Source organism: Eremothecium gossypii, chromosome VI (genome assembly GCF_000091025.4).
Source record: "Eremothecium gossypii ATCC 10895 chromosome VI, complete sequence".
In the NCBI taxonomy this organism is placed as follows: domain Eukaryota; kingdom Fungi; phylum Ascomycota; class Saccharomycetes; order Saccharomycetales; family Saccharomycetaceae; genus Eremothecium; species Eremothecium gossypii.
In genome coordinates, this window is record NC_005787.5 from 755879 (window position 1) to 782240 (window position 26362).

At 51.1% G+C, this 26362-nt stretch overlaps 17 protein-coding genes and 1 non-coding gene across 18 annotated transcripts; 7 read left to right on the forward strand and 11 right to left on the reverse strand.

Annotated features, from left to right (window-relative positions):
• Window positions 1-11: 11 nt before the first annotated feature.
• Window positions 12-1361, reverse strand: HOS2 (histone deacetylase HOS2; the record flags this gene model as incomplete). The annotated part of the gene is made up of 1 exon (NM_211073.1): window positions 12-1361. One exon carries the CDS (start codon window positions 1359-1361, stop codon window positions 12-14), a length of 1350 nt encoding a protein of 449 aa, NP_985719.1.
• A 440-nt stretch (window positions 1362-1801) lies between these two features.
• Window positions 1802-3481, forward strand: IME4 (mRNA (N6-adenosine)-methyltransferase; the record flags this gene model as incomplete). The annotated part of the gene is made up of 1 exon (NM_211074.1): window positions 1802-3481. One exon carries the CDS (start codon window positions 1802-1804, stop codon window positions 3479-3481), a length of 1680 nt encoding a protein of 559 aa, NP_985720.1.
• Window positions 3482-3978: 497 nt separating this feature from the next.
• RRG1 (Rrg1p) lies at window positions 3979-5073 on the forward strand (the record flags this gene model as incomplete). Its single annotated transcript, NM_211075.1, has 1 exon — window positions 3979-5073. One exon carries the CDS (start codon window positions 3979-3981, stop codon window positions 5071-5073), a length of 1095 nt encoding a protein of 364 aa, NP_985721.1.
• A 19-nt stretch (window positions 5074-5092) lies between these two features.
• On the reverse strand, window positions 5093-5719 carry RTR1 (RNA polymerase II subunit B1 CTD phosphatase RTR1; the record flags this gene model as incomplete). Its single annotated transcript, NM_211076.1, has 1 exon — window positions 5093-5719. The coding sequence occupies one exon, from the start codon at window positions 5717-5719 to the stop codon at window positions 5093-5095; it is 627 nt and encodes a 208-aa protein (NP_985722.1).
• Window positions 5720-5908: 189 nt separating this feature from the next.
• Window positions 5909-7405, forward strand: EMP65 (Emp65p; the record flags this gene model as incomplete). The annotated part of the gene is made up of 1 exon (NM_211077.2): window positions 5909-7405. One exon carries the CDS (start codon window positions 5909-5911, stop codon window positions 7403-7405), a length of 1497 nt encoding a protein of 498 aa, NP_985723.2.
• A 78-nt stretch (window positions 7406-7483) lies between these two features.
• Window positions 7484-8575, reverse strand: AGOS_AFR177C (AFR177Cp; the record flags this gene model as incomplete). Its single annotated transcript, NM_211078.1, has 1 exon — window positions 7484-8575. One exon carries the CDS (start codon window positions 8573-8575, stop codon window positions 7484-7486), a length of 1092 nt encoding a protein of 363 aa, NP_985724.1.
• Window positions 8576-9170: 595 nt separating this feature from the next.
• Window positions 9171-11828, forward strand: MCM2 (MCM DNA helicase complex subunit MCM2; the record flags this gene model as incomplete). The annotated part of the gene is made up of 1 exon (NM_211079.1): window positions 9171-11828. One exon carries the CDS (start codon window positions 9171-9173, stop codon window positions 11826-11828), a length of 2658 nt encoding a protein of 885 aa, NP_985725.1.
• Window positions 11829-11999: 171 nt separating this feature from the next.
• NCL1 (tRNA (cytosine-C5-)-methyltransferase) lies at window positions 12000-14102 on the reverse strand (the record flags this gene model as incomplete). Its single annotated transcript, NM_211080.2, has 1 exon — window positions 12000-14102. One exon carries the CDS (start codon window positions 14100-14102, stop codon window positions 12000-12002), a length of 2103 nt encoding a protein of 700 aa, NP_985726.2.
• Window positions 14103-14234: 132 nt separating this feature from the next.
• On the reverse strand, window positions 14235-14639 carry RRN10 (Rrn10p; the record flags this gene model as incomplete). Its single annotated transcript, NM_211081.1, has 1 exon — window positions 14235-14639. One exon carries the CDS (start codon window positions 14637-14639, stop codon window positions 14235-14237), a length of 405 nt encoding a protein of 134 aa, NP_985727.1.
• Window positions 14640-14786: 147 nt separating this feature from the next.
• Window positions 14787-14977, reverse strand: AGOS_AgSNRSCR1. Its single transcript, NR_149438.1, has one exon. It is a non-coding gene; the product is annotated as an AgSNRSCR1 (small nuclear RNA).
• Window positions 14978-15297: 320 nt separating this feature from the next.
• On the forward strand, window positions 15298-15690 carry AGOS_AFR181W (uncharacterized protein; the record flags this gene model as incomplete). Its single annotated transcript, NM_211082.1, has 1 exon — window positions 15298-15690. One exon carries the CDS (start codon window positions 15298-15300, stop codon window positions 15688-15690), a length of 393 nt encoding a protein of 130 aa, NP_985728.1.
• A 73-nt stretch (window positions 15691-15763) lies between these two features.
• On the reverse strand, window positions 15764-16124 carry LSM2 (Sm-like protein LSM2; the record flags this gene model as incomplete). The annotated part of the gene is made up of 2 exons (NM_211083.1): window positions 15764-15997; window positions 16071-16124. The coding sequence occupies 2 exons, from the start codon at window positions 16122-16124 to the stop codon at window positions 15764-15766; spliced, it is 288 nt and encodes a 95-aa protein (NP_985729.1).
• A 269-nt stretch (window positions 16125-16393) lies between these two features.
• On the reverse strand, window positions 16394-17734 carry GDI1 (Gdi1p; the record flags this gene model as incomplete). Its single annotated transcript, NM_211084.1, has 1 exon — window positions 16394-17734. One exon carries the CDS (start codon window positions 17732-17734, stop codon window positions 16394-16396), a length of 1341 nt encoding a protein of 446 aa, NP_985730.1.
• A 359-nt stretch (window positions 17735-18093) lies between these two features.
• On the reverse strand, window positions 18094-18750 carry GCG1 (gamma-glutamylcyclotransferase; the record flags this gene model as incomplete). Its single annotated transcript, NM_211085.1, has 1 exon — window positions 18094-18750. The coding sequence occupies one exon, from the start codon at window positions 18748-18750 to the stop codon at window positions 18094-18096; it is 657 nt and encodes a 218-aa protein (NP_985731.1).
• A 96-nt stretch (window positions 18751-18846) lies between these two features.
• On the reverse strand, window positions 18847-19701 carry SNF6 (Snf6p; the record flags this gene model as incomplete). The annotated part of the gene is made up of 1 exon (NM_211086.2): window positions 18847-19701. One exon carries the CDS (start codon window positions 19699-19701, stop codon window positions 18847-18849), a length of 855 nt encoding a protein of 284 aa, NP_985732.2.
• A 1082-nt stretch (window positions 19702-20783) lies between these two features.
• On the forward strand, window positions 20784-22937 carry AGOS_AFR186W (uncharacterized protein; the record flags this gene model as incomplete). The annotated part of the gene is made up of 1 exon (NM_211087.1): window positions 20784-22937. One exon carries the CDS (start codon window positions 20784-20786, stop codon window positions 22935-22937), a length of 2154 nt encoding a protein of 717 aa, NP_985733.1.
• IRC19 (Irc19p) lies at window positions 22932-23573 on the reverse strand (the record flags this gene model as incomplete). The annotated part of the gene is made up of 1 exon (NM_211088.1): window positions 22932-23573. The coding sequence occupies one exon, from the start codon at window positions 23571-23573 to the stop codon at window positions 22932-22934; it is 642 nt and encodes a 213-aa protein (NP_985734.1).
• Window positions 23574-23869: 296 nt separating this feature from the next.
• Window positions 23870-26353, forward strand: RIX7 (putative AAA family ATPase RIX7; the record flags this gene model as incomplete). The annotated part of the gene is made up of 1 exon (NM_211089.2): window positions 23870-26353. The coding sequence occupies one exon, from the start codon at window positions 23870-23872 to the stop codon at window positions 26351-26353; it is 2484 nt and encodes an 827-aa protein (NP_985735.2).
• Window positions 26354-26362: the final 9 nt, after the last annotated feature.

Consider the following 26362-nt stretch of genomic DNA (forward strand, 5'->3'; position numbering starts at 1 on the left):
TGCGTTAATATTTACAATAGCTCGCCGCGCCTAACATTGTCCTTTTCAATCTGCTCTAGCCTATAGGAATCATCTTCTTGGTTTAGTTCCCGTATCAAATCTTCTTCTTCTTCTGTTAAACCTGGAAGATCCTGAGTAGGGATCAGCTCCGCATCCATGCGCACACTTGGCGCCCCCTGCAGATACTTTATGTTTTCTAGACACCGGATCCGTATGTTCTCCAAGTACTTCTTGGAGTTTTTATTTTCGTATAAATCATCCAAGACCGGGTGCAGAGAATAGTCTGGACCGAACCATTCGCGGAACGGAATATCTTCTGGGATATCTGAAGGTAAGAGCACATCATTAAGGATGCCTGTCTCGTACGTCCATAGCCGCGACACATTCCTGGGGGTGTAACCTCCACCACCGACACATAGCATAGGTATCCCGAACGACTTCACAAACTTGACGCACTCGCCGTGGGCTCTGATATTTAGATTGAAACACCCCAGTCTGTCATGCCCCAAAGAGTCTGCTCCACATTGCTGAATAATTACTGTTGGCTTGTATGATGTAACTAGCGGGTCTATGATGCTCTTAAATAAGTTGATGTACGAATCATCATCGATGCCGTCATTGAGCGGCACATTCAGCGAAAAGTGCTTGCCGCGCGAGCATCCGATCTCATCCAAATCCCCCGTTCCCGGAAAAAACTCACCATTGTACTTGTGGAACGAGACCGTGAACACGCGGTCAGTAGTGTAGAATGCTTCTTGGACACCGTCTCCGTGGTGCAGATCAATGTCAATGTACAGAACGCGTGGGTGGTAGCGCAGCAGATTCAGAATCGCCAGAACAATGTCGTTCACGTAACAGAACCCCGAAGGATTGCTCTTCTTGGCGTGGTGCAGCCCGCCCGACCAGTTGATCGCGATCTCTGACTGCCCGTTTATCAGCTTGCGCGACGCGTCTAGCGACGCCCCGGCGTACAGCATGCTGTATTCAAACAGACCCTGAAAGATTGGGCAGTCGTCCCCGATGTTGAATTTCTCCAGCGAGCCCCGCGGCAGCTTGTTGAGGTTCTCCGGCGCCACGTGACTCAGGAAGTCCACATAATCCTGCGCATGGAATGCCAGAACCTCCTCCTTCGTCGCTGCCCGCGTCTCGTATAGGTCCATCACCTTGTGCAGCCCGTACCGCGACACCAGGTGGTCCGTCAGCATCAGCCGGAACGGCTTCATGGGGTGACGGACGCCATAGTGGTACTGAGATACTCGCGAATTATAGTGATAAGATACGCGCGGCGTATAGCTGGCCCCGAACTCGAACAGCGGTTGCTCGTTCACCGTTTTGGCATCGTACGAGAACGTCTGCGACATCCTGTCACGTCTCCTCTACGCGTGCTTTCTGTTATCGGTGTCCGTCACATGTGTGATGGATGTTGAAAAGATGTGAAACGAGGATCCTACAAATCTAGCGAACCCAATCTGATCACGTGACAAAATCTTAAAACATCTCTGTAACGTGGAAGACCAGCGCTATGTGGACCACTCGTAGGCGGCTACAGTTGTGCTAGCGCTTTTCTATGTAGTTACATGTTAGCTTGCTGTCTTGTGAGGACATATTAAATTTGGCGAATTTTGCTGGGAGAGACTTAACATTGAGCATGACGGTTTTAAACCGAAGCTCAGGGTTCCTCAAAGCAAGAGGGATTGCGGTAGTCGCGCGTGGTGTTGGACGTGTGATAAATTCAGAACGCAAGATCAGCATACCCTAGAAGGCGCATTCGAAGATCTGAAGAGAGAGCACGGCAGCGGCGATGGCGGTAAATTTGGAACTGGTAAAATACCTGATCGAAAACCATGTCACGATCCTAGCGCATCCGGTGGACGGGCGGCTGAAAGACCTTTATGCGCTCTTCTGCATGTACCTACAGCAGTGGGCCGACAAGGACCAGGAGACGCCTTCGTACGGAGAGTTCCACGAGGACCTGGTGCTAATTGCGCAGGTGGTGCAGGGTGCCATCGGGGTGGTGTGCGACAGCATCTTCCCGGAGGGCGAGCAGCTGGATTACGTGCATGTGACGCCGCTCAAGTATCTTGTCAACCGGTTCCACCCCGGCTACTACAATCTGCGCGAGCAGGCGGCCGCAGAGGAAGCAGAGTGCGCGCCGGCCACACTGCTGGAACGGCTGACCAACGCCCTGGAGACGCGCATCGAGACGCCGAGCACACAGGCGCTGAACCGGCTGGAAGAGCTGCTGGCGTGCAAATTGGCGTCTTTTCGGCTAGCGCGCGAGCGCGTCAAGCGAACCGTCCCGCACGCGCCGTACATCCCCACGTGCAAGGACCTGCAGCACTCATCCATTCTGTCCACGGTCGCATATATTTCGAACAACAAAATCGTTTCGCTGCAGAAGGAAAAGCTGTTCAAAGCAGACAAAGAGTACCCCGGGCTGGTCCAATGCATCCAAACGCACATACATTTCATCCCGAACTTGAAGCCACAGACAGACCTATCGCTTGGTGATTGTTCATACCTGGATACCTGCCACAAGCTGAATAGCTGCCGGTACGTGCATTACCTTCAGTATATCCCAGAACGGCTGATGCAATCGGTGGAACAATCCGTCAACCAGTTGAACGAAACACAGGAGAAAAACAGGCGCATAGGCTTCTATACGCACGGCGACTGCTGTTCCTCTGTTGTAAAATCGATTCTTCCCTCACAGTGGATCAAGTGCGACGTGCGCAAGTTTGACTTCACTATCCTTGGTAAGTTCTCCGCCGTGATTGCTGATCCTGCGTGGAATATCCATATGAACCTTCCGTATGGAACATGCAACGACAACGAGCTGTTGCTCCTCCCACTAGACATCCTGCAGGACGAGGGGTTATTGTTCCTGTGGGTAACTGGCAGGGCCATCGAGCTAGGAAAGGAATCCCTCATGAATTGGGGATATAAGGTGATCAACGAGATCTCTTGGATTAAAACAAATCAACTCGGAAGGACCATTGTAACCGGGCGTACAGGACACTGGCTGAACCACTCGAAGGAGCATCTTTTAGTTGGCTTGAAAGGCGACCCCGAGTGGCTTAACAAGCAGATTGACATTGACCTTATCATTAGTTCCACCAGGGAAACCAGCAGAAAGCCTGATGAACTTTACGGCATGGTCGAAAGAATTGTGGGCACACATGCCCGTAAGCTAGAGATATTTGGCCGCGATCACAACGTGCGCCCAGGTTGGTTCACCATAGGAAACCAACTGACAGGGACATGCATTCATGAGCTCGATGTGAAGAGAAAATATGAAAACTTCATTGCCACCTCACGCAGGCAGAATGAAGGTCGTGCTTTCGATTATCGGGATGATATCCCACAAAAAGGTCAGTATAACAAACAGGTTTACCTGCAGCAGCAGCAACACCATTCGAAACAAATGCCTGCAATGAAGGCAGCACAGTACGTCACAACTACCTATCGCAGTACCATATAGCTTGACGAAAACGCGCACTGTTAGCTATCATATGACTCATGCGGTAGTCTTTAGCACTTAGTTCCACTTATTTCGCTAAGTTTTGCATCATGTCAGGAACAGGAACGTCAGCCTCGTTAAAGAATGCATCAAATGTCGCATGCTGCGGAAGACCCTTCCGAAGAATGATTTGATAAGCGTCGCTACAGAAACATGCCCTGCACATTTATAGGTACCTATATCCATATCAGTCATGTATTAGTACAACCCCATTCATTCACTTCATATATTGGAACCTTCGGGCCCGGTATAGAGGCTTTTGAGCAGTAGAGAGCAGCATCACGTGAGTTCACTTATAGGAGCTCGTTGCAAACGCTGAGCTACTTGGCCTGAGGTTCTGGTAAGTAGATAGCCAATCACTAATAGTGATCTCTAGTCATTTTGTAGGCACTGAGAAGGAGGATCCTCTTAGATTCAGATACGTAAGTATAGGTAATAGTTGAAAAGGCGATCTTCAAATGTCATCTTTATATGAAAAAGCTTCTGACTTCGACACAGCGACTCTTCAGACACGCATGGTCCAACCTTTTACTCGCTATGCCGCCCATAGGCATCTAGTGTTGAGTTGGTATCGATATACACTCCGAATTACAAATTATGTACCGATATCCAATCTCTTGAGAAGACAGACCCGTGAAGTAGTTAGGGAAACGATACTCAAACATCGAGGTACACAGTCTAGCTGGAAGGTTTTACAGCTTTTGGAGGATATGAAGCAGTTAAATAGTCACCTCGCAGTAGCGAAGGCGGTAGGCGCATGGCAGATAATCCAGAAGTACGCTGCAAAACCGACACCACAGGAAGAGCGGCTGCCCATGCCAGCAAAGCATTACAATGATCCCTCTAAGGATAAAGAAGCACATTACTACTGGCGCTACCATCGAGACCTAACGAGAAAACATCTCCTACCAGCAGTCATACCAAATGACTACATGGAGAAGCTCATTGCCCCTCTTGCGCGGCATGCCTCCGACCTCAGGACACTTGGCATCGTCCAGCGCAACATCCAGCGCTCTCCTAAAGCATACCTTAGCTACACTATGGTGGGCAGTGATCGACTGTGGTTCGTGCGTTCAGCTGTCAACAGGAAGAAGCGGCAGTCCCGAAGGCTCACGGCTATGATCGTCGCGTTGCGCAGGGCTGCCCAACGAAGCCTTGACATGTCAAACCGCTTGAAAGAAGAGGTGATATGGGCCACCCACGAGGCCAAGTGGGAGCAACTGCTCGCTACTGGGACCCTTCCCCCAGATGGGGCCAAAAGCGACTGGAAGCCTGGCCGAGCATGGCTGGAACCATATGAGGCCGCGTTTCGGAACCAGCTTGCAAATCGCAAGCGCACGAGCCAGAAGCTCAAGCGCTATAGTGCCCAAATCAGCAAGGTACACCTCCCGTATTACATTAAGTGCAGTGCTGCTATGCATACCCGTCGCGCCAAACGCTTCGAGTGTTTCCAGAAAGAGCTCCACACCGTTAATCCATTCGTTCCAGGCAGAGATCTCGGTTCCCTACTCTCCAAGTGGCGAATGGTGAACGGTAAAAACTACTATCGCTGAATGTATATAGTTTATAGTCCTATTCCTTCATCAGGTCTCCCAGCAGAGGCGGCCGCTCGTTCTCAACTATGCGCACCTCGCTCAGCCATTCGCTGAGGTCCTTCTGTAGTTCGTCACCCGCTCCGTTCTCCCCTAGACTCAGCCCGTTCATGCCGCGGATCATCGTCCGTAGATCGCGCTCCTCAGCCATGGCTTCCTCTAATAGTAACACACGCCCTGCTTCGTAGTCGTCGAGGTGCACACCTACCCGCGCAAATAATGCCTCATCTGACAGCTGCACCTGGTAGAACTGTGAGCACCGGAAGTGCAGCTTGCTGCAGAAGCTTGTGAGATATTTGTAGGGGTTGTTCTGTGTCAGAAAGTTGCTCACCCGTCGATTCTCGTAGGGATCACGGATACGACCTTGGCTCTGCCCGCACAGCGGGTACCCGCATAGCTTGTTTAGATTGCGCTCATCTATCAAGTCTGAATATGTCGTCTTGGTAAAGAACCTTCCCACGTATTTTAGTGTCTCGGGTGTGCATTCTGTCTGCGAGAGCAGTTCGAGCAATTCGACCGTCAGCAGGTCCGCCTCCTTTAGTGACAGTTGCCGATGTTGCTGATAGGCAACTAAAACCTGCTTTTGAATGTCCTCAATAGTAGCCATGAGCCTTTAGTAACGCTGTACCGATTCTAAACCCTCGCCGCGCTCCCTGGCGTGGCTCTCAGGCTTCTGGGAGGCGATGCAAAGGTTTCGTTTTCCGTTGAGGTTACGTCCATACTTAAAGTGAAGATCAGCAGGTGCACAGGTCCGTACTGGAACAAGGTTGGACTGTCTGAAAGGTTTCGATAGTCGATGAGACGGCGCGAGAAGTTGACTAAACCGTGGGAAAACATCAGAGCATGGGATATAGTGGGGCTGCTAGGTAATGCACGCAGAGTACTACTAAACTCACTAGAGCCACTTGCGGCACGGATAGCGTCGCAAACAGAGGCCGTAGCCACTGATGCCGAGGTAGCTGGTGAGGTGGAGCAGATAATAAATATGGTTATGCTGCCCATGACGCTGGAGCGGTTCTTTTTGTTTGCGCTGTTAGGATGCCTGGACTGCTTCATATATTACTTCACCATTGTACCTCTACGGCTGGCGGGGGGGCTAGTGCGGCGCGATACAAGCGCTAAAGCTACGCGGGATCTGCTGATGCTAAGTATGATTGTGGTAGCAAGCGCAATTCTGCTTCGCGTGGACACATCGAGGGTTTACCATAGAATCAAGGGCCAGAGCGCGGTAAAGCTCTACATGATGTTCCAGGTGCTGGACATGTGCGACAAGATGTTAGCAAGCCTGGGGCAGAACCTGCTGAGCACTTTGACAGTCTCGCGGGCTTGGCGCACCCGCGACACAGCGCTAGTGGTGGCAGCTACAGGGTACTTGGTGGCACATGCGTTTGTTCTGATATACCAGACCATTGCGCTGAACGTCGCGGTGAACTCGTACTCGAACTCTCTGCTAACATTGCTCCTTTCGATGCAGTTTGCAGAGCTCAAAGCATCCGTATTCAAGCGGATGGACAAGGAGGGCGTCTTCCAGCTTGCAATCGCCGATATCGTGGAGCGGTTCCAATTACTGACGTTCCTGACAAGCATTGCGTTTCGAAACGTAGTGGCGACTGGGCACTCGATATCGCGGGTCTTACCGAACTCGTGGCAGCTTGCGTCAACCTCATCGGTGTTGCTGGGCGTTCTGTACGGGCCCATGGTGATGGTCATCGGTAGCGAGCTACTGGTTGACTGGGTGAAGCACGGCTATGTCACCAAATTCAACCGCCTGCGCCCGCACCTATATGACCGTTTTTTGCATATACTGTGCAATGATCACCAGAATAATCTGCACAAATTCCAAGCACGTATCGGCTTGCCGGTGCCGGCGCTGGTCGTACTGTTTATCGTGCTGGTAGGGCCTGCGGTTTTGCAAATGCTGGATCCTACCAATACCTCGAGGCTCAACATCATAACTGTTCTTGCACTTGTATTTATTTGCATGGTTCTGGCCAAGTTTATATTGCAAGCGCTACTCATGAAATGGGCGAAGACACTTCAGCAACAGCATGCACCTGCACCTCAAGGGATCTACGTGCCTGGTGCGCTATCACCAGGCCTGGGTAAGGTTGACGATCAGATGCGGGCTTCCATACACTCTAAACCGTTCCCATCGTCGTCAGATTCAAATGAGGAAACTAGGAAGACGGTACCACCCAGCTTAAATGAGCTACGTAACAAGAAAGACACCAAGAACACACACTCACTGGAAGCCGTCGAGCGCTTTAAGATGGTCTCCAAGCGAATATGGTGACTTTCTGGATGATTTACTTAATGTATCTGCTAAACGGTTGTAGGTTCTAGTGATATGTGTCTTATATGTAAGGTCCTCTTACGATGAGTCCTCTGGAGGCTCCTTTTGCGCCTGAAAGAAAGACTTGATATCCTCTTCCTTGACTACCTTTCCGGTATCTGCGAAAGGCTGTAGGAACTCCGAAAGCTTCGTCTTGAACGCCTGGTATGCCAGGATGCCATTGAGCGCGCGCTCGTGGCTCACCATGTCCAGAGCGCGAGAGGCAGCCTCATACGAGGATACGGGGTCAGAGTCTTCTGGAGGCTCGTAAACCGGGTCCTCATGGATTAGAAACGGTGCAATATCAGTCAGAAAGATTCTGAGCTTGTCGCCTGGGGGTAGCGAGTCTCTGACGCGCTCAAGCACTGCGGAATAGCCCTCCTTCAAGAAAATAGAGTAAATCTGGTCTGCGGCCTTGCGCTTCGACCCCGCCGCACCTGGCATAGCACGATCAGCGTCCGAAAGTGCTGCGCGCTCGGCCGGCGTGTCTGTTGGAATCCAGTCGACCGTGTCTGCAATAAGCTGATCAGCTAGCTCATGAGCGAGCAGGCGCTTGAACTGCATCTCATATTTATGGACACAATTCCAGCAGATAAACGCGGCAAATGTGTCGAGTGCAGGAAAGCCCGGCAGCTCGCGCTCTGCATCAGCACTGTCTGGATCATCGCGGACTCCCATTATGCAGTGGTCATGGTACCAGTCTTCGTTGCACTCGAGGCCGAGCAGGCACTGCACCATCACCGCGTCCTTCTCCGGCGAATACTCCCGCGCACACCAGCAGAAGAGACCCTTGAAGTTCTGCCCGTACCGATTTGAGTAATCGGGGATGTCAGCAGTGCTGTTTTCCCTCAACTTACACGTCTTCTCTGCAGACTTCTGTCTTTCCGTGCCACAGTCGCAGCTGAACTGCCTCTTCTCGAACAGCTCGACCAAGTCGCACTCCGTGTGGCACTGTATGGAACACGAGTAGCAGACCCCGATATCGCCACATGTCCGGCATGCAAATATCGGCTGTCTTAGCGGCCCCATGGAGTACGTGCATTTCGTTGGGTCCCCTGGCATTGCCTCTCTAGCCTGCCGCTCCAGCGCCTCTTGCTGCGAAATATACTCCTTGACACTTACCTCGCTCATCGCTACCCTTGAGTGCACCTAATACTGCCTGTCTCTTGCAGTGTGATGCAGATGGTACCTTCGTGCACTTACCAGACAAGCATTTCACCTGGCCCATATCTGGCGCACCTGGACATACAGCTCACGTGTTTCCGCCATTATGCGCCGTCGTGACTAAAGCAATGCGTTGGACGCTACTTCATCAAGCCAGCCCTCTCACAGGAAGTTCCTGTTCGCACACAGGCGGCAGCTAGGTTACATCGTGGTGCCGCAAGTGGCAGATGTCAGCTACACGAATAAAGAAGACTGAAGAAAGGACACCCCAAGCCAGCCTACAAACCCCAACAGCGCAATAAAGCATGCTGAGGCGATACTAAGAGCGATCTAGGTTGCTTTAGGTGTTTTGGTTGGGTTCGAAGCAGCTCATCCAATTGCCCTGTTTGGAAATAATTTTTCAATATGACTGAAAAATCTATGCTTCACCAATACAATCCAAAATGAGGTATTGAAAGTCACGTAAAATCACGATATTTCGTATCGTGAGAAGCTGCGCGTCTGTCAAACATCTGGGAGATAGTATTCAAGATCTCAGGAAGGGCAATTTGGTAATTTGGGTATGGCTTCGCATAACGGAATGGAGGGTTCACACGGGCGCAGAAGGGCTAGAGATGAAAACGATACAGAGCAGCGGAGTAGTGACAGCAGGTCACAGAGCTACGAGCACCCACCATCGTCGCCACAAGTTGGGAGCGGGCGCGGCTCGCGTATGGGGAATAATTCGCCGCTGGGGTCGCCGGACGAGATCGACTTCGAGAACCCCGATAACGACGGCGACGAGCGCATCGAGTTTGCAGACGACCTGGATGACGCAGAAGAGCGCATAGACGAGGTCGACCTGGTGGGCGACGACATGTACGCGGACTATACCGCCAATCGCAACAAGGACTTCTATGAAAATGAGGGCGTGGACGACGCGGAGCACGAGGAGCTGTCGTTGGCGGACCGGCGACGGATCGACGCGCAGCTCAATGCGCGGGACAGGATGCTCCACGATAGCCAGGTGTTTCTGGACGACGAGATGGACGCGGATGACAAGATGCAGGTGGACGCGATGGGTATGCCGGTGCAGCGCCGGCGCAGAAGGAACCAATACGACGAGGCGGACTATGACGATCTTCTCTCTGATATGGATGTAGACCCGCTGATGGAGGAGCTCACTCTCGAGTCTCTGAGCGATGTGAAGTCATCCAGCTATTCGGAGTGGATCACGCAACCGAACGTGGCGCGGACGATCGCACGGGAGCTGAAATCATTTCTCCTTGAGTATACCGACGAATACGGCAAGTCTGTGTACGGTGCGCGCATTAGAACGCTTGGTGAGCTGAATTCCGAGTCGCTGGAGGTCAACTACCGTCACTTAGCTGAGTCGAAGGCTATTTTGGCGCTTTTTTTAGCGAGGTGCCCGGAAGAGATGTTAAAGATATTCGATACAGTTGCCATGGAAGCAACGCAGCTGCATTACCCAGAATATACGCGCATACACTCAGAGATCCATGTGCGCATATCTGACTTTCCCACCATACACAATCTGCGAGAGCTGCGTGAGGCAAATCTAAACTCGTTGGTGCGTGTCACCGGTGTCGTTACCAGGAGAACAGGTGTGTTTCCGCAACTCAAGTATGTGAAATTCAACTGTTTAAAGTGTGGCTCCATTCTCGGCCCCTACTACCAGGACTCTAACGAAGAGATTAAGATATCCTTCTGTACCAATTGTCGTTCGAAAGGCCCATTCAGAACTAATATGGAAAAGACGTTGTATCGCAACTACCAGCGGCTCACACTACAAGAGTCTCCCGGGACTGTCCCTGCTGGCAGGCTTCCGCGCCATAGGGAAGTTATTCTTCTTTGGGACTTGGTTGATGTTGCCAAACCGGGCGAGGAAGTGGAGGTTACTGGAATTTACAAGAACACTTATGACGGCAATCTGAACGCCAGGAATGGCTTCCCCGTCTTTGCAACTGTCCTGGAGGCTAACTCTATCAAACGTAGGGAAGGTGGACTTCACTCAGGCGACGATGCTGGAGATGAAGGTTTAGATGTTTTTGGCTGGACTGAGGAAGAGGAGCGCGAGTTCCGTAAGATGTCACGGGACCGTGGTATTATTGACAAAATCATTTCATCTATCGCACCATCTATATATGGCCATCGTGACATTAAAACTGCGGTTGCTTGCTCACTCTTTGGCGGTGTACCGAAGAACGTAAATGGGAAGCATTCGATACGTGGTGATATCAACGTCTTACTCTTAGGTGACCCAGGTACTGCCAAATCTCAAATCTTAAAATATGTGGAAAAGACGGCACATAGGGCTGTCTTTGCTACTGGCCAAGGTGCATCTGCAGTAGGTTTAACTGCCTCGGTTAGGAAGGATCCTATCACCAAGGAATGGACTCTTGAAGGTGGTGCGTTGGTTTTGGCCGATAAAGGGGTGTGTTTAATTGACGAGTTTGACAAGATGAATGACCAGGATCGGACGTCCATTCATGAAGCAATGGAGCAACAGAGTATATCCATCTCTAAGGCTGGTATTGTAACCACTTTGCAAGCTAGGTGTTCGATTATTGCGGCTGCTAACCCAAACGGGGGTCGTTACAACTCAACATTACCATTGAGCCAAAACGTTGATTTAACCGAGCCGATATTGTCGAGATTCGATATCCTGTGCGTTGTGCGAGATCTTGTCGACGAAGAAAGTGATGAAAGGCTAGCAACGTTTGTTGTCGACTCCCATATCAGATCGCACCCTGAATCTGACATCCACCAGGAACCAGCTGATGAGGACATGGAGGAGGCCGATGCTGGAACAGCTGCCCTGTCCAACAGACAAAAGAAACTCAAGCGTCATAGAGACAAAGAGGGGGAAATATCTCCTATTCCTCAAGAAGTATTGATGAAATACATACACTACGCGCGAACCAAGGTTAATCCTAAATTACACCAAATGGACATGGGGAAAGTTAGTAAAGTGTATGCGGATCTCAGAAGAGAAAGTATTACAACGGGTTCCTTCCCTATTACAGTTAGACACTTGGAATCTATCCTTAGAATTGCTGAATCGTTTGCAAAGATGAGACTCTCTGAGTTTGTTTCTTCTTGGGATCTTGATCGGGCGATCAAAGTAACTGTGGATAGTTTCGTTGGCGCACAGAAGATCAGTGTCCGGCGACAACTACAAAGATCGTTCGCAATTTATACAATGTCGCGCGGCGATTAAGTGTTGATAGCTTCTCTGTCTTCGCATTGACAATTAAACACAAACACCCCAAGTATTAGAATGCTGCACATAAATGTAAGTATATATTTGAATATGGATTCGTGGTTATATACAGCATATGATACTATACAATATAATATGAAACTGTCGCATGAAACTTACTCAGAAGCATCAAACTTGCTCAGAAGCATCAGCCTCGGTATGAACTGCGGTAAGTGGAGTTTCTTTCTCAGCTGCTGATTCGGATACGTCTACCTGCACATCCTCAGCTGACTCTTGTGGAGAGTCTTTGTCAGCTAGGGCAGCTGCCTTCTCTTCCTGCGCCTTTGCCTGCGCCTCTGCTTTAGGGTTTTGCTTGCTCGTGGTTTCGATACCAAAGACACGGTACAACAACTCATGTGTATCCTCTTTGCATACCATTAGATTCACACACTTATTGCCATTCCAGAGAGGGAGGAACAGCCCTTCCTTATCTTGGCCACGGGTCACCCTAATGAACGCGCACCCAGACGACAGAGAGCTCATCTTTGCGATAAAATCATCATCGATATGAGCTTCCTGCATGTCTTCAAAACGAGGGAATGCCTCTAATAATAGCTTCTTCAACATTTCCAAATTGGTGTCAACAACGCGCGCATCGTTCATATGATGTTGCATGATAGGTAAAGCCTCACTTTGAATTCTCCATGAACACCCAACGTCACTTCTTTGAGACACGAACAGCTTGATACCGGAGTACACAATCTTCAATCTATCTTCGTTAGCCTCTATCAAATACTTTAATGGCGTCGCAACATGGTAGATCACTCTAGTTGGTTCTCCGGCAGCATTGCGGACCAGACAGGTATTTCGATCAAAAGCATCGTCAACACCGTAGAAAGACCAACAGTTGGCCAATTCCGGGTGTGTAGGACTAACAAAAACGAATGGCTCTTCATTCGCATCACGTGGTAGCCTTTCTTTCTTTGGCGCAGGCTCATGTTTCTGCTTCTTTTGCTCAGGCTCTTCCGATTTCTCATCTTGTGCAGTTTCAACCGGTTCGGTGTTGATTTTCTCGAAAACGGAAATGAAGAATCCACCAGTGTTCTGCTGGTGAGGGTACACTCTAATACAGTTTTCCAAGTTGAATTCCTTCGCTTCCTCTTCTGAAGGTGGGAACCATGTTGCAATGGTTCCATCGTCACCCTTGTTTTTCTCCTCGTAATTCTTATCAAGAACCGGCCAGGAGCTGATACCAGTGGAGCGAACAAGGCCTAGAAGCTGGTCATCGCAGTTGACCAACTTGATCTTCGCACCCCATTTCCTCAAGGCCGCAGCAACAACTGCTTCATTCTCAATAGGGTTTAGAGAACACGTAGAGTACACTAGACGACCGCCATTCTTCAGTAGAGTTAGACCCCTGTTTAAAATGTTCAATTGAACAGTGTGTAGGCCAAGACCGGAACCGGTGCCCCAGTCCTTCCAAACGTTGATGTTTTTTCTCATTGTTCCGTCTCCAGAACATGGAACGTCACATAGGACCCTGTCAAACTTCAAGAAATCTTTCGACCCCTCAGCGGTTTTTATGCGTGGGAAGAACTGTGCGTCGTGGTTAACAACAATCAGGTTCGCAGAGTTCAGTCTCTTCAGCTGGTGGACCAGCATATGCGATCTTCTGTAATCGGCGTCATTCGCAACAACAAACCCAGATGGCTCAGGCCCATTGGCGTGCAGCGCCTCAACTAGCTGGGCTGTTTTGGAGCCCGGAGCAGCGCACATGTCCAGCACCGAATGGTGTGGTTCTACACCCAAAACAATCGGAGGGATCATAGACACGGCCTCCTGGCGCGAAATGTTACCAACAGCATTCTCGACGACTAGAAATCTCTGCATCTTAGAAAATTCTTCATTCTTCCGAATTACACTCTTCGATACATCTAATTGCCATGCCATGTTGTCGCCATACCATGGAAGCGCCTTGGGCGCCTCCACCTTCTCACCGTCCCACACGACATTAGTCAGTTTGGGCAAATGCTCGTTCTCGAAAAGCTCGAGCACCTCCTGTGCATGTTTCCGCGAGCCCGTGATGCGGAATGTCAGTGGAAGCTGCGTCTGGCATGTCTTCTTAAAGTCCTCCCATTCCGCCTCTGGCACAACGCCTAGCTGCTTGTAGTAGTTTTCCCACTTCTCGTTCTCCTTCACCAGCTCTGTCCAGTCCTTCTGCGCATTGCTGTCATTGCGCGCACCAAACGTCTTTTTGGCACCCTTGCCACGGCTATGCTTCTTTCTTGCCATCTTGTTAAATTCCGTATGCCGATGGGTTCCAGCTCAACAACAGTTCTTGACCATCGAAGTTATCACGGCAAAAAATTTTCGCGCGCAGAGCATCCAGTCACGTGACCACCCCGCGGCCCATCCCCGGGCACCCTATATATCCGCAGGAGAGTGCCGGTAGTTCGTCTCCTTGCTGACCACAAGTGCAGGGCCGGGCCCTGCGCTCCCACCTGCCGCCCGTAGGTACTCGCGCACCCACTCTTCGACAATCAGCCCCAAGGTCACCAGTGCCGTCTCGTCGAAGCATCCCACCAGGTGCTCGTACTTCTGCACCACAAGCTGCGTCATGAAGTAGTGCAGCACCTTCAGGTCCATATGCGGGAGCACGTTGTCGCCCGCTTCCAGCTCTGCTTTAGCCGCCAACTCCACCTCTTCGGCCGCCGGCACGGGCACGGGTACCTGGTGCCCAATTTTCTCCCCTAGAACCTCATCTGCACTCGCCACACCGTGGTGGCTCCTTATCAGATCACTGCACGCTTCGTACACGTTGCGATCCATGTTTATTCACCCCGCTCACTCGCGTAAACGATGCTTTACGTTGCTCACATCGCCGCCACCATTAACAGCGTATCACATTTTACGTTTCCGTGCAGCAAAAAGTCGGTCGGAACATAATGCTCCAATACCACGATAGGTCCGCGCAAGCGCCTAACACGTGCCATCCTGCTCGCCTCCCCACGGGCCGCTCGCGCTGTGCTGGATGAAACTCCCCTCCAGCGTATGAGCGGACGGGCATTCGCCCTGCCATTACTGCACGCCCCACCGACAGGTTTCCCATGTCAGCATCGACGGCAAACCCGCAGAAATCGATAAGTAGCAGGACACGCGTCAGAAAGACCAGTGTGGTATCATGGCGCACGAGGAGCTAGGCAACCTCGCTTTTCCGCAACCATGCCCGGCCGCAGGTTCGAACGCGGGAGCGCCTCACCAAGCCGGGATTGCTAATGTCCCTTCCGGCCAAAGGCCGTCACAGCTAAAAGAGAGGCGCCCACGAAGGCATATAGCTGGCAGGAAACGATAACGGATCAGCGCACTCGCAGCGTAAGGAACAGGAGCATCACATCGGACCAGTCGCGCTGTGGTATCCAATCCTGGAAGGTGGACACTAGCTGAGAGGCGGCGGTTGGCACTAGATACAGACGTGACGCACAGTAGGATGCAGAATACTGCTGACAGACCGGACTTGGGAGTGCTGACGCGGCTGCTGGCGGACAGAAATGCATCGAAGGAGCAGTACGAGCGCAAACTGGCACAACTAACCACACTTCTGGATTCGCTGCTTACAATGCAGCAGCGGGTAGGGGACGCGGGCGGTGCGATGGCGCTGGATGGCAATGCGCTGGAGCAGATGCTGGCGGAGCCTCTGGAAGTGATCGAAAAGGACGGGCAGCAGTACGCGCTGGTTCCGCTCTGTGGTGCAGGAGCGGGCGCAGCGGAACCGCCGAAACAGCGGCGGAAGCGGACGCAGCTCACGTGCTCGTACTGTCACGAGGTCGGCCATACGCGCGCCCGCTGCGAGCGGCGCTTGTTGGGCCGCGACGCCGATTAGCGGCGAGTCGGATCAGATTGCTTCGTTTAATGTACATAGCTCACATACATAGAGTACATATTGGAGGATAGAGCTACTTCCTTTCGCTCATGGCCTCTCTGCGGGCAGCGTCTTGCAGCAGGTTCGTGTCCACCATGCCCTTCTTCAGATATACGTAGCGCACCGTGGAGCCCCTGATGAAGATGTTGCGGACGCTGGAGAGGTGCGGGTATTTGGCCTCGTTATTGCAGGAGATGTTGTCGAGCTTGAGGTTGAGAAACTGGTCGACGGACTTCAGAGTACCCTTGAGTTCAATGTCATTCTTCAGCTGAAGTTACAGTTAGTATCGCACCGGATGGTTGGCGAGCGGATGGCCATGCAAAGGCCAAAGTGGCACATACCTCGACGGTGACCTCCTGGTCCACCAGAGTCTTGAAAAATGAGAAGAATAGCATGTTTATTTGCCTTCGCTCCGTTTGATAGTTGGAATTCTTGTTCGTTGCTTAGGTAGTTTTTTTTTTGATGTGAACAAGCTCTGACTACTATAGGATTATTCGCTAAGAGTTAGGACTATAAAGAGGTGACTTGAAAGCATCTTGGCTGTAGCTTACTCTAAGATACGTGAGTTAAAAACATAGCTTCTTAGAACAGGGCTGGTACAGTAATATACGTGGATATCGTTCGGAGATGATACCGTCAGCGAGACAACAAGCGACAACGAGTATCACTGCTCAGGTTCGGCATCTTCTCTTTTCTTCAGGACTAGCGGCTGGCCGGTAACCCTGAAGTATATGTCCTTCACATCATCAGTCATGGACTCGAAGTGAGAAGATGCGTCGTACGACTTCGATAAGTAGATATTGTCTTTGGAGCCGTCCTCCTTGGGTTCAAAGATTTCAGCAATGCCCATGAAGCGCTCTTCAATGTTGCCTAGAATCTTGAAGGCAGGTTCCAACTCTATATGTGGCTTATCAGTCTCGATGATGGTGGAAACAATCGCCAGGTAGTAGCCCTTGGAGGCAACGTGGTGGGTGTCTGAAACGACGGCAATGTATATGTCGTTCTTCCTGCCCACCTGTGACTGAGGTATAATAATCTGGCAGGAGTCCGCGTTGGCCGTGTTAGGAACAGGGTGATCCAAAATACAGATGGCGCGGATGACTTTCTGTCCAGTGGATTGACACTTGTCTGGGAAATAGGTGGGGTCTGCAATCACCAGCGGGGCGCGAGCAGTGCCCTCCTTCGTGACAATACCCTTGAACTTCCCGTCCTCAGTGTACAGAACCTTGTCAACAGGCGTATTTAGCATGTAGGTTCCGCCAAAGACGGCGGACAAACGTGTGAAGCCCTGTGGAAGCTCACCAAGGCCATACAACGGGTAGAGGTATGGGGACTTGCCATAACGCGCAACACTCTGGACGTACAGCACAATCCGCTCAAACGTGGGGCGCGCAGGCTGCTGCAGGTAGTCGTCGTTGGTCCACAAAGCCATCGCGTGTCCAATGAAGTCCTTTGTGCTGCTGCCCAAGCCAAACTTGTAGTAAACCTCCTCCATCGTGTTATTGTCCAAATCTAGGCCGAGGTGCGTCTTTGGGTCGTCCTCCTTGTAGTCGCCAATCCACTCTAGAAACTTCTTCATGCGCCGCTTCTCAAATATGCCCATGAAGGGCGATGAAATCGCCTCCATCTCGTTGGCAGGGACCTTGTAGACCTTACCCTTGCTGTAAACATACGACCCGCTCACTTGCTTGAACTCCACGTACCGCGTAACATCCGTGTGCACGAGAATGTTCGTCAGCTCGCCGTTTGCCATCAGGAACTTCGGGATTAGGTCCACGTTCCAATCCCTGTCGCGCCCAAACTTCTGCTCAATATCTTCCTTTGTGAGCGGGTTCTGCTTAAACTTCGCGTAGAGCTGCGATAACGTCACTGACGCGGACTCACCACCGTAGTGGTCCTGCCGGTCAATGTGCAACACCTTCTTGCCCTCTACGGACAATACACCCGACAAGATGCACTCTGTGAGTCCGGTGCCCAACACGATAACGTCGTAGTCTTCGTCCATCGCTCTAGTAACCTAGTCTTTTTGTTCTTGCTTCTATGAGCTATCTCCAACGACAAATACGCGCAACTCCAGCTTCTGTCCGAATTCAGACTGTGGGGATTTATCCTCTAACTTTGTGAGTTGTCCAAATGAAGTTCAGTTGTCGTCATGAGGCTGTTAACCGGGTGGGTAATGTAAACTAGGTGGCCCCTTTGCCATGCAAGGGCAGCAAAGCGCACAACGTACATAATGATGTAAACCTTCCAACGGTTAACGCAGAGTACGGCTATGCAGTTAACGCTAGCAACTGGTCACGACGGCCGGGCCGCTACCCGGAGCGGCGGGTGCTATCTTTGTTTCGGCGTGGGTTTAGCAGAAGATCAGGCACCTACCGCGGCACAGGCCTGGGCCCGTAGACGGTCGACCGCTTCGAGCAGCTCGTCCAGATAATGGTCCTCCAGCTCGCACAAGCGGGCGCCAAACGTTTCGGCTATTGAGTGCAGCGCGCTGTGGAGCAGCTTCAGATACTCGTAGTTGGGCCCACTGGGCCCGTGATTGTGCGCGATGACGGCAGCAGTGCGCTGCAGTTCTTCTGGACCAACAAAGGTGGCGGCATCGGGGATGCCGATGTATATGACGGATTGTACGACGGGTAGTCCAGAAACCGAATCACAGGGCAGGGCGTCCAGCGCATCACGCAGCTCGTGCGGCGGTTGCGGTGGTGCCACCAGATGCACAGGAACGGTCTGCGGAAGATAGCCGTCCTGCTCGCGCACATCGAGATACGCCGTGACAGCGGCAACATGCGCGGCAGGAATAAAATAGGCAACGACTAGAAGGCGGGCATCAGCAGCAGGCACTAGTGTTGCGACGCGCCCGGGCAGTTCTGGGGTACCGCGGTGATCGGAGCTGCTCTGCCAGAAGCGGCGCCGGAAACCGTGTACTACACCGATCACGCGCTGCGAGTAGTGCGGAGGAGGCTTGTAGATCAGGGAGCCATAGCCGACGACCCATGCGCCACCGTGTACGGGATTCATGCTTGTTGGTCGGAAATGGAGGCGGTGTGGCCGGTCGGGAGTTCTTTTTTATCATATTGGTAAGCTGCTTGACAAACGTATGCTGCACTAAATACACTAGAAGAATGCGCTATCGAGTTCGCCAAAGGCGTCATCGAAGCCGTTATTGAAGGGTTCCTGGTCAATATCGTTGAACATCGTATCGAGCATCTGGGCACTGGGCGGCTCCGCCGTCTGTGCCTGATGAGCGGTGCTGGCTGCCGCTGCCGCATCAGCCGGCAGCTGCAGCTGCATCTGCTCCGCGCCAGCCTGTTCCTTCAGCTTCTCCTCCTCGCGCCGCCGCTTTCGCTCCTCGAGCAGACGGCGTGCACGCTGTTCTCGCAGACGCGGGTAGATCTCGGACCAGTAGTTATCCGGGGCGCAGCCGGCCGCCGGCTGCGGGCGCCCACCGCAGCTCCGAAACACCACGGACTGCTGCATGCGCGCAGTGCGCCGGAAGTGGTGCTCATAGCGTGCCAGCGCACGCTCCACGGCCTCCTGGTGCAGTGGACTCTTTTCTAGCTCCGTGTATGCCTCCTGGAACGCGCTATCCGGCGCCCACGAGTCCAAGCGTGCCTCGAGCGCCGCCACCTCATCGGCTGCGGCCGCTTTCCGCGCCCGCAGATCGTCCAGCCGCAGCAGCTCGCTGTACAGCGGCGTCCGCCCAATGCGGCTTACAGGTACCGCTTGTGTCGTCAGCGCGTCCATCCATCCCGCGGTCAGGATGTAATTTGCAAGCAGGTGGTTGCGGAATGAGATGGTGTCACTCTCGTCGTGCACCGACGTCCCAATCTGCTCTGGGTTCAGGCGCTGTGACCTGTGCCGTTCAAACTTCTGCTGCTGCATGCCGTGCATGCCATGCATATGGCCATGCCCGCCCTGCTGCTGCACGCGCCATCCTCGATTCAAGGGCTTTCTGCCACGTTTGGCCATGTGCAATGTTCGTTGAGGTCGCTGTTGTGCCTGTGTGCGAAATGGTCCTGGCGGCCTTTAAGTTCGCCAAACTGCGCGAAGCGCCTCGTGAAAACCACATACACGCGGTGTCTGGATTCTCCTATATGCTTCACGCTGCGTGGCCCAGCAGCTCCGAAGGTGGTCTCTTGAGCTCCTCGGCCGCGGACGAGGCCCATAGTCGTCCGGAGCATTCCGGCGCCACTTTCTGTACTTGTTCTTGCGTCCAGGCTCGCTAGCACAGCCGCGGAACCGCCCGTGTTCGCGATCTCAAGCGCGAGAGAGCGACCCGGCTAGCCGCGGAGGCACCAGAGCCTGCGCAAATTCCGCAGACTGCGCGCGCCCTACCGCTGTTACGCAGCAGTGCCCGCCAAACACACCCGCAGCCTAGCCGGTAGGGCACGCCGCGCACCCCAGGCGGCGACAGCGCTCCGCGCCCGTTGGGACTTCTCACGCTGCGCATCCCGGGCGCCGCCTGGCACTGGCCCCAGCCTTGCGGCCAGCTCTGGGCTTAGTGAGTCCGTCACAAAAATAGCTGCTTGGCGGTCTTCGCCTGTGCTGCTTGGCGGTCGGAGTAGCAGCGCCCAGGTTCAGGGCAGTGCGGTAGACGCTGCTACGACCTCCCGGATGACACCAGTAAAGTTTCTAGGGCTCGTAGCCATGGCGGCCTCTCCGCGCCAGGGAGCGGCCGCAGCGTTACGAGCGTTGCCCGCCCGCAGCCGGGCTGCGCTCTCTGGCGCCAGGCCTGCACTGCAGAGGCAGACTGAGCGCTTCGGAGTCTCGACCGGTCCTATCCTACGTACTAGCTAGATCCAGACCTTGGTCGGCGGGGGGGTACGCGAAGGTTCTCGCTTCCGGCAAGCTGGCGCGTCGGCGACGCTTCTTTAGGTCATTAACACTCGCGCCACCTTCTGAAAACAAAAGCTGAAACAAAAACAAATAAGCAGCATTAAGACTGACACTTTGAGGCCAGTGGCACAGAATATAGTGGACTGTATCTGTTTTGCAGATATTTCAAGTGAACTAGGGGACCTCAAGATAGGAGTTGCTGTAACGGTCAGCCGATGAGGATGGAGCAGTACGTGCCAGTAAGAACCAAGGTCTTTCGTAAGCCGTCACAAGCAGTGTTTTGCACACAGAACAACTGGAAGCCTTTCGATGAAGCGGGGGAGGCGATCTTCCGGCTCCCACAAAGCGAACAGTGTGTCGCGAAGCGCGAAATCAGCAAAGACAACATCATCGAGTATCATTACTTGTTGCGGTGGTCTGGGGCGGCGGCGTGGGGCGGCGGATCTATTTCCGGGATCTGCATTCCGGTGAACACTGAGATGACTGGGGAATTGGAGAGGGAGTTGGGCGAGTTGTTCTCTTCAGCCGAGTTGCGCGGTGTGGACTTTGTGTTGTCGCAGACAAAGATATATCCGATCAAAGCGAGCGAGCAGCGGCCGGCGTACTACGGCTACCTCATTGGAGAGAAGGGCGCGTTGAACGCGGCACACGTGCAATTGGCAGTCTTGTTGCACCTGCACGACGGCAATGTGGTAGAGTGCTTGGAGCTCCAGTCGGTGTCTTTTATCCCTATGGTTGCAGGGGTACAATCCCTAAACTTGAAAAACATCTCCACGAGCTTCCAGACGAAGGTGTTTCTGCCGAATCTATCCAACGCGGGCACTGAAACGGTGCCGCATGTGTATTTGGCCGGGCCGGTGCACTCGATGGTTCTCCAGGCAAAGGAGGTTCTAACGTCAATGATCCGGTCGATCGACAGCGAGATATACTACGCAAAACTGCAAAATGTCTCCCAAGTGAAGTTGCGCTACATCTGCTCAGAACGTTCCAAAGAGCTCAACCATTTGATGATGAAATACCAGACGTTTATTCACTTGAACATGGAGAAAGAAGAGGTCGAATTCCAGTCTTCGTCGACTCACTTGCTTGAGCTAGTAAGGAAGGAGTTTACTATGGAGATTTTGTCTCAGGTTTCGGAGTTGCAGTTACTTTTCCATGATGGGGAATATAACTCAATAGAGAAGGCAATTCCTGGCCCATTGCTTGCTCTATGTATCAAATATAGCGTCACTCTTCTAGCGGAGCCTGATCACTGGAATTTCGTGTTAGTCGGCGACCAGGGCAAGCTTGAGAAGGTGCTCGAATGGGTATCCAAGAATATGCTGAATACACCATTGCAAGTGAAATATTTTGTGGAATTAGATCCGTCTTACAAGGACTTTGTTTCCGGTAAGAAGAATGGTAAGATTTCACGTATTATGGATAGTACTGACGTCGTAATAAATTTGGACTTACAAAATGGCCATGGTAACATGATTCTCACTATGTTTGCCAATGACATAAAAAATGCCATCTTAGGCCAAAAGCTTGTATCGGACGAACTACCTTCTGAACGATCTTTCTTTATTCCAGAAGCATACCATAGGCCGGTTATCGGGACAGGCGGATCTGTCATACAAACCATCATGAGGAAGCACAACGTATTTATACAGTTTTCGAACAGCTTTCAACTTCCACAGAACAAGCTTGCCCATATCCGGTACGATAACGTTGTCATAAGATGCCCGTCAAAGAATCGCGGCGAGATTATTCCTGCCAAAGAAGAGCTCAATCAGCTAGCGCAAGAATACAGCGAGATGCAACCAAATGTACAACTAAGATTGTCGCCAGGCCAGTATAGATACCTGTTACACCACAACGAGAAAGATAAGCTGTCGCTGGTGGACAACATAGGGACAATCGAACGAAGAACTTCTACTTATGTAATGTTTCCTTTCCAAGAGCCAAAAGAAGGTTTTCTTTTAGAGATTAGAGGCAACGATAACCAAGCCACAATCGCAGCTCGCAAACTATCGGAATCTTTTGGTGAAGAACTAGAAATTACCATCACAAGCCCTATCGTTGACACAGTGGACTTTTGCAACTCCATCGTTGTTCCATTTCTGGCCATGGGCCTCATCGTGACTACCGCCGACTGCTTGATACGGTTCACATACCAAGAAGGAAATAAGTCTGTCACATATGCTTTGGATATTCTACGCGAGTACCTCAGGAAGATTAACGTCACAATTATGGACAAATCTTTTATTAGATCATGGATCGTAGAGGCGCCGAAGCATCCAGTTCCCCAGCCTGTAACGGAAAAAAAACACCACGCGCACCATGGTGCATATATCCAGCAATACTCGTACGGATATGCGACTTTATAGCCTAGTTCCCAATGTCTCATTAAAATGTATAATGGATACGTCAGCATTCCTTAATGATGTATATTTAGGATCATGATACTTGGCGTCTAAGTATTCGTAGTTTTGGCGTAGTATCTGCTTCCTTTTGGGATTTTTGAACTCAAGGCGCTCCCGCTGGTATTCCAGAGTAAGTACGTTCTTCAGAATCTTCCGACATATATAGTTGTCGTATGCAAGTTCCGGATTGCTGTCTGCATCCTCTATCTCAGATACAGCCTTCAGGATAAAGGTCAGCGACCGACGGCCAGCCTCTATGGCATCTAGTACCGGGCACGTATTCTGCGGCAACGCTTGCCGGCGTTTTAATGCATAATCCTCACTAAACTTCACCCTAATATAATTCGTATAGCTCTCTTTTATCATTGCACGCTGGGCTACCAAAGGTCGAAGCCGGAAGAAGCGACGATAGAGCATTCTCACTTGTTCGGCCCTGCAACTCTCATTAAAACATACGGGAAGCAGGTAAGGAGTCTTATCAGTTAGCAGAGTGTAGTTACTGGTTATAATTGCCTTAGAGGTCCGCATGAGTGGACCGGTAGCATTGGGAGACGACATTGCTCGCACTATATTATTCGGAGGTATCGCGAGCGGTAACATTTATCAGCGAGCATCCGAATAAATATCGGTTATGCAACGAAAGAGGTGAAGCTGGAGATTAGTGGAAGCTGGACTTCATAATACGTAGATGAGAGGATAGAAGTAGTGGATTACAGAATATCCTAAGTCCCAGTTCGTTGCTCTTGTGTCACGTGATAGGAGATGCTTTGCATGAAATAACATCTTCAAATTTTCACCCTTCAGTCATCGCCATCATCACCGCAGTCTCCAACAAGGCAACAAACCTGCGCAAGGGCCGTGAGCGTTCCCATCGAAGCTTTGTCCGTGCTGCAATAATGGCAAAGCCACGAAATGCTGCTAAAAAGGGGTCTCTGTCCCAATCTCTGGATAATAAAATTGCTGACCTTATATATCGGATGCTTGACGAGAAGTCGCTAGAGAAGCAGCGCGCTAGAGCACAGCTTGCTCAAGAAGGTGGAGATACTGACAGTGAATCGATGGATGACCTAAAAAATGATTTTGCAGACATCTACTTAGCACAGGACCTAAAACTTATGGATGTCATCGCCTATGTTCAAACCCGAGACCTGTCGCTTCAGCGGGTCAAAAAGGTACTGCTTGAAAAAACCGTTGAAAGGGTTTTGAAGCAAGTGATTGAGGATGAAAAGGATGGGCTTGACCTAACGCCACAGCCAGAGACAATAACTGAAGAGGAAATGTCAAAGCAAAACCTTATGGTGATCCAGGATAAAAACGAGATGAACAGGAGCATAACCGGACAATGGAACTTTTCTCCTGTGCCTCCGCCAACTCCAAAGTCAGCCGAGGATGGTATGGCTGTCGAAAGTGACAGTAAGAAGGGTAACAAGAAGCGTCCAACGAAAGATGCTATTATAAAACCAAAGCGGCAAAAAGTACAAGATCGCACTCCGCCTTCTGCAGATCTTTCATCTTTGGGTGGAATGGATGACGTGATTGCCCAACTAATGGAACTTGTCGCTCTTCCAATATTGCATCCTGAAATATTTGCATCTACAGGTGTTGAACCTCCCCGAGGAATTTTGCTCCATGGGCCTCCAGGCTGTGGTAAGACCTCTATTGCCAATGCTCTAGCGGGAGAACTTCAGGTGCCGTTTATATCTATTTCAGCTCCTTCTGTTGTAAGTGGGATGTCCGGTGAAAGCGAAAAGAAGATTCGGGATTTATTTGAGGAAGCCAAATCGCTAGCGCCTTGTTTGGTATTCTTTGATGAAATAGATGCAATTACCCCTAAGAGAGATGGTGGTGCTCAGCGTGAGATGGAAAGGAGAATTGTTGCCCAGCTTTTGACGTCCATGGATGAACTTTCCTTTGAGAAAACCAACGGTAAACCTGTCATTATTATTGGAGCTACAAATCGGCCTGATTCTTTAGATTCAGCTTTACGGCGTGCTGGAAGGTTTGACAGAGAAATAAGTCTGAATGTTCCCAATGAACTGTCTAGGATGCATATTCTGAAAAAAATGACTTCCAACTTAAAAGTTGACGGTGAAATAGACTTCCTGAAATTAGCAAAGTTGACGCCAGGATTTGTTGGCGCCGATCTGAAAGCTTTGGCAACTGCTGCCGGGACATGTGCGATCAAGAGAATATTTCAAAATTACGCATCAGTGGCAGCATCAGATGGGGCTATGGAGATTGACTCTGACAATAATCAATCTTCCCTCAAGAATACAGCTGATGTTATTGAACCGCTTCCTTTGTCAACCATACAAGTCTTTCTGAAGAACTACACGGAACCACTTAACGAGCAGCAGTTATCGACCCTATCTATAACCTACGAGGATTTTCTAAAAGCACTGCCGACTATACAGCCTACTGCTAAAAGGGAAGGTTTTGCTACGGTGCCAGATGTTACGTGGTCCAGCGTGGGAGCTCTCTCCAATATTCGTGTTGAATTAAATATGGCTATAGTTCAGCCTATCAAACGGCCAGAACTCTACGAAAAAGTTGGTATATCAGCACCCGCTGGTGTTCTATTGTGGGGGCCACCAGGCTGTGGTAAGACATTGTTGGCCAAAGCTGTCGCCAATGAATCAAGGGCAAATTTTATTTCGATCAAAGGGCCTGAACTTCTCAACAAATATGTTGGTGAATCAGAAAGGGCAATCAGGCAAGTGTTTACGCGTGCGCGCGCTTCAGTTCCTTGTGTGATCTTCTTTGATGAATTAGATGCTTTGGTCCCCAGAAGAGATACCTCTCTTTCAGAGTCATCTTCAAGGGTAGTGAACACACTCTTGACAGAATTAGATGGATTAAATGACAGACGAGGTATATTCGTCATTGGTGCAACTAATAGGCCTGACATGATTGACCCGGCAATGCTACGGCCGGGAAGATTAGACAAAACGCTATTTATTGAACTACCGAATGCAGATGAAAAGCTGGATATTATGCACACATTGGTCAAAAGCAACGGAACTCCTCTCGCGCCAGATGTTGATCTCTCCGCTGTGGTCAACGACGAACGTTGTCGGAACTTTTCTGGTGCCGATCTTGCCGCATTACTCAGGGAAAGTTCTGTACTCGCCCTTAAAAGGAACTTCTTCCATTCTGGTGAAATCCAGTCAGTTCTGGACAACAACTTGGATAGAGAATTTGGCGATCTGTCTGCTGGTACACCGATGAACGAAATAATTGTGACCGTCACGGACTTCGAGAATGCACTTCGGAAGATAAAGCCTTCGGTCAGCGATAAAGATAGAATGAAATACAATAAGCTAAACAAAAAAATGGGCTGGAATGACGAAGCAGGCGTGCAAGTCGAAGAAGAAGCATAGAGCAGCAAG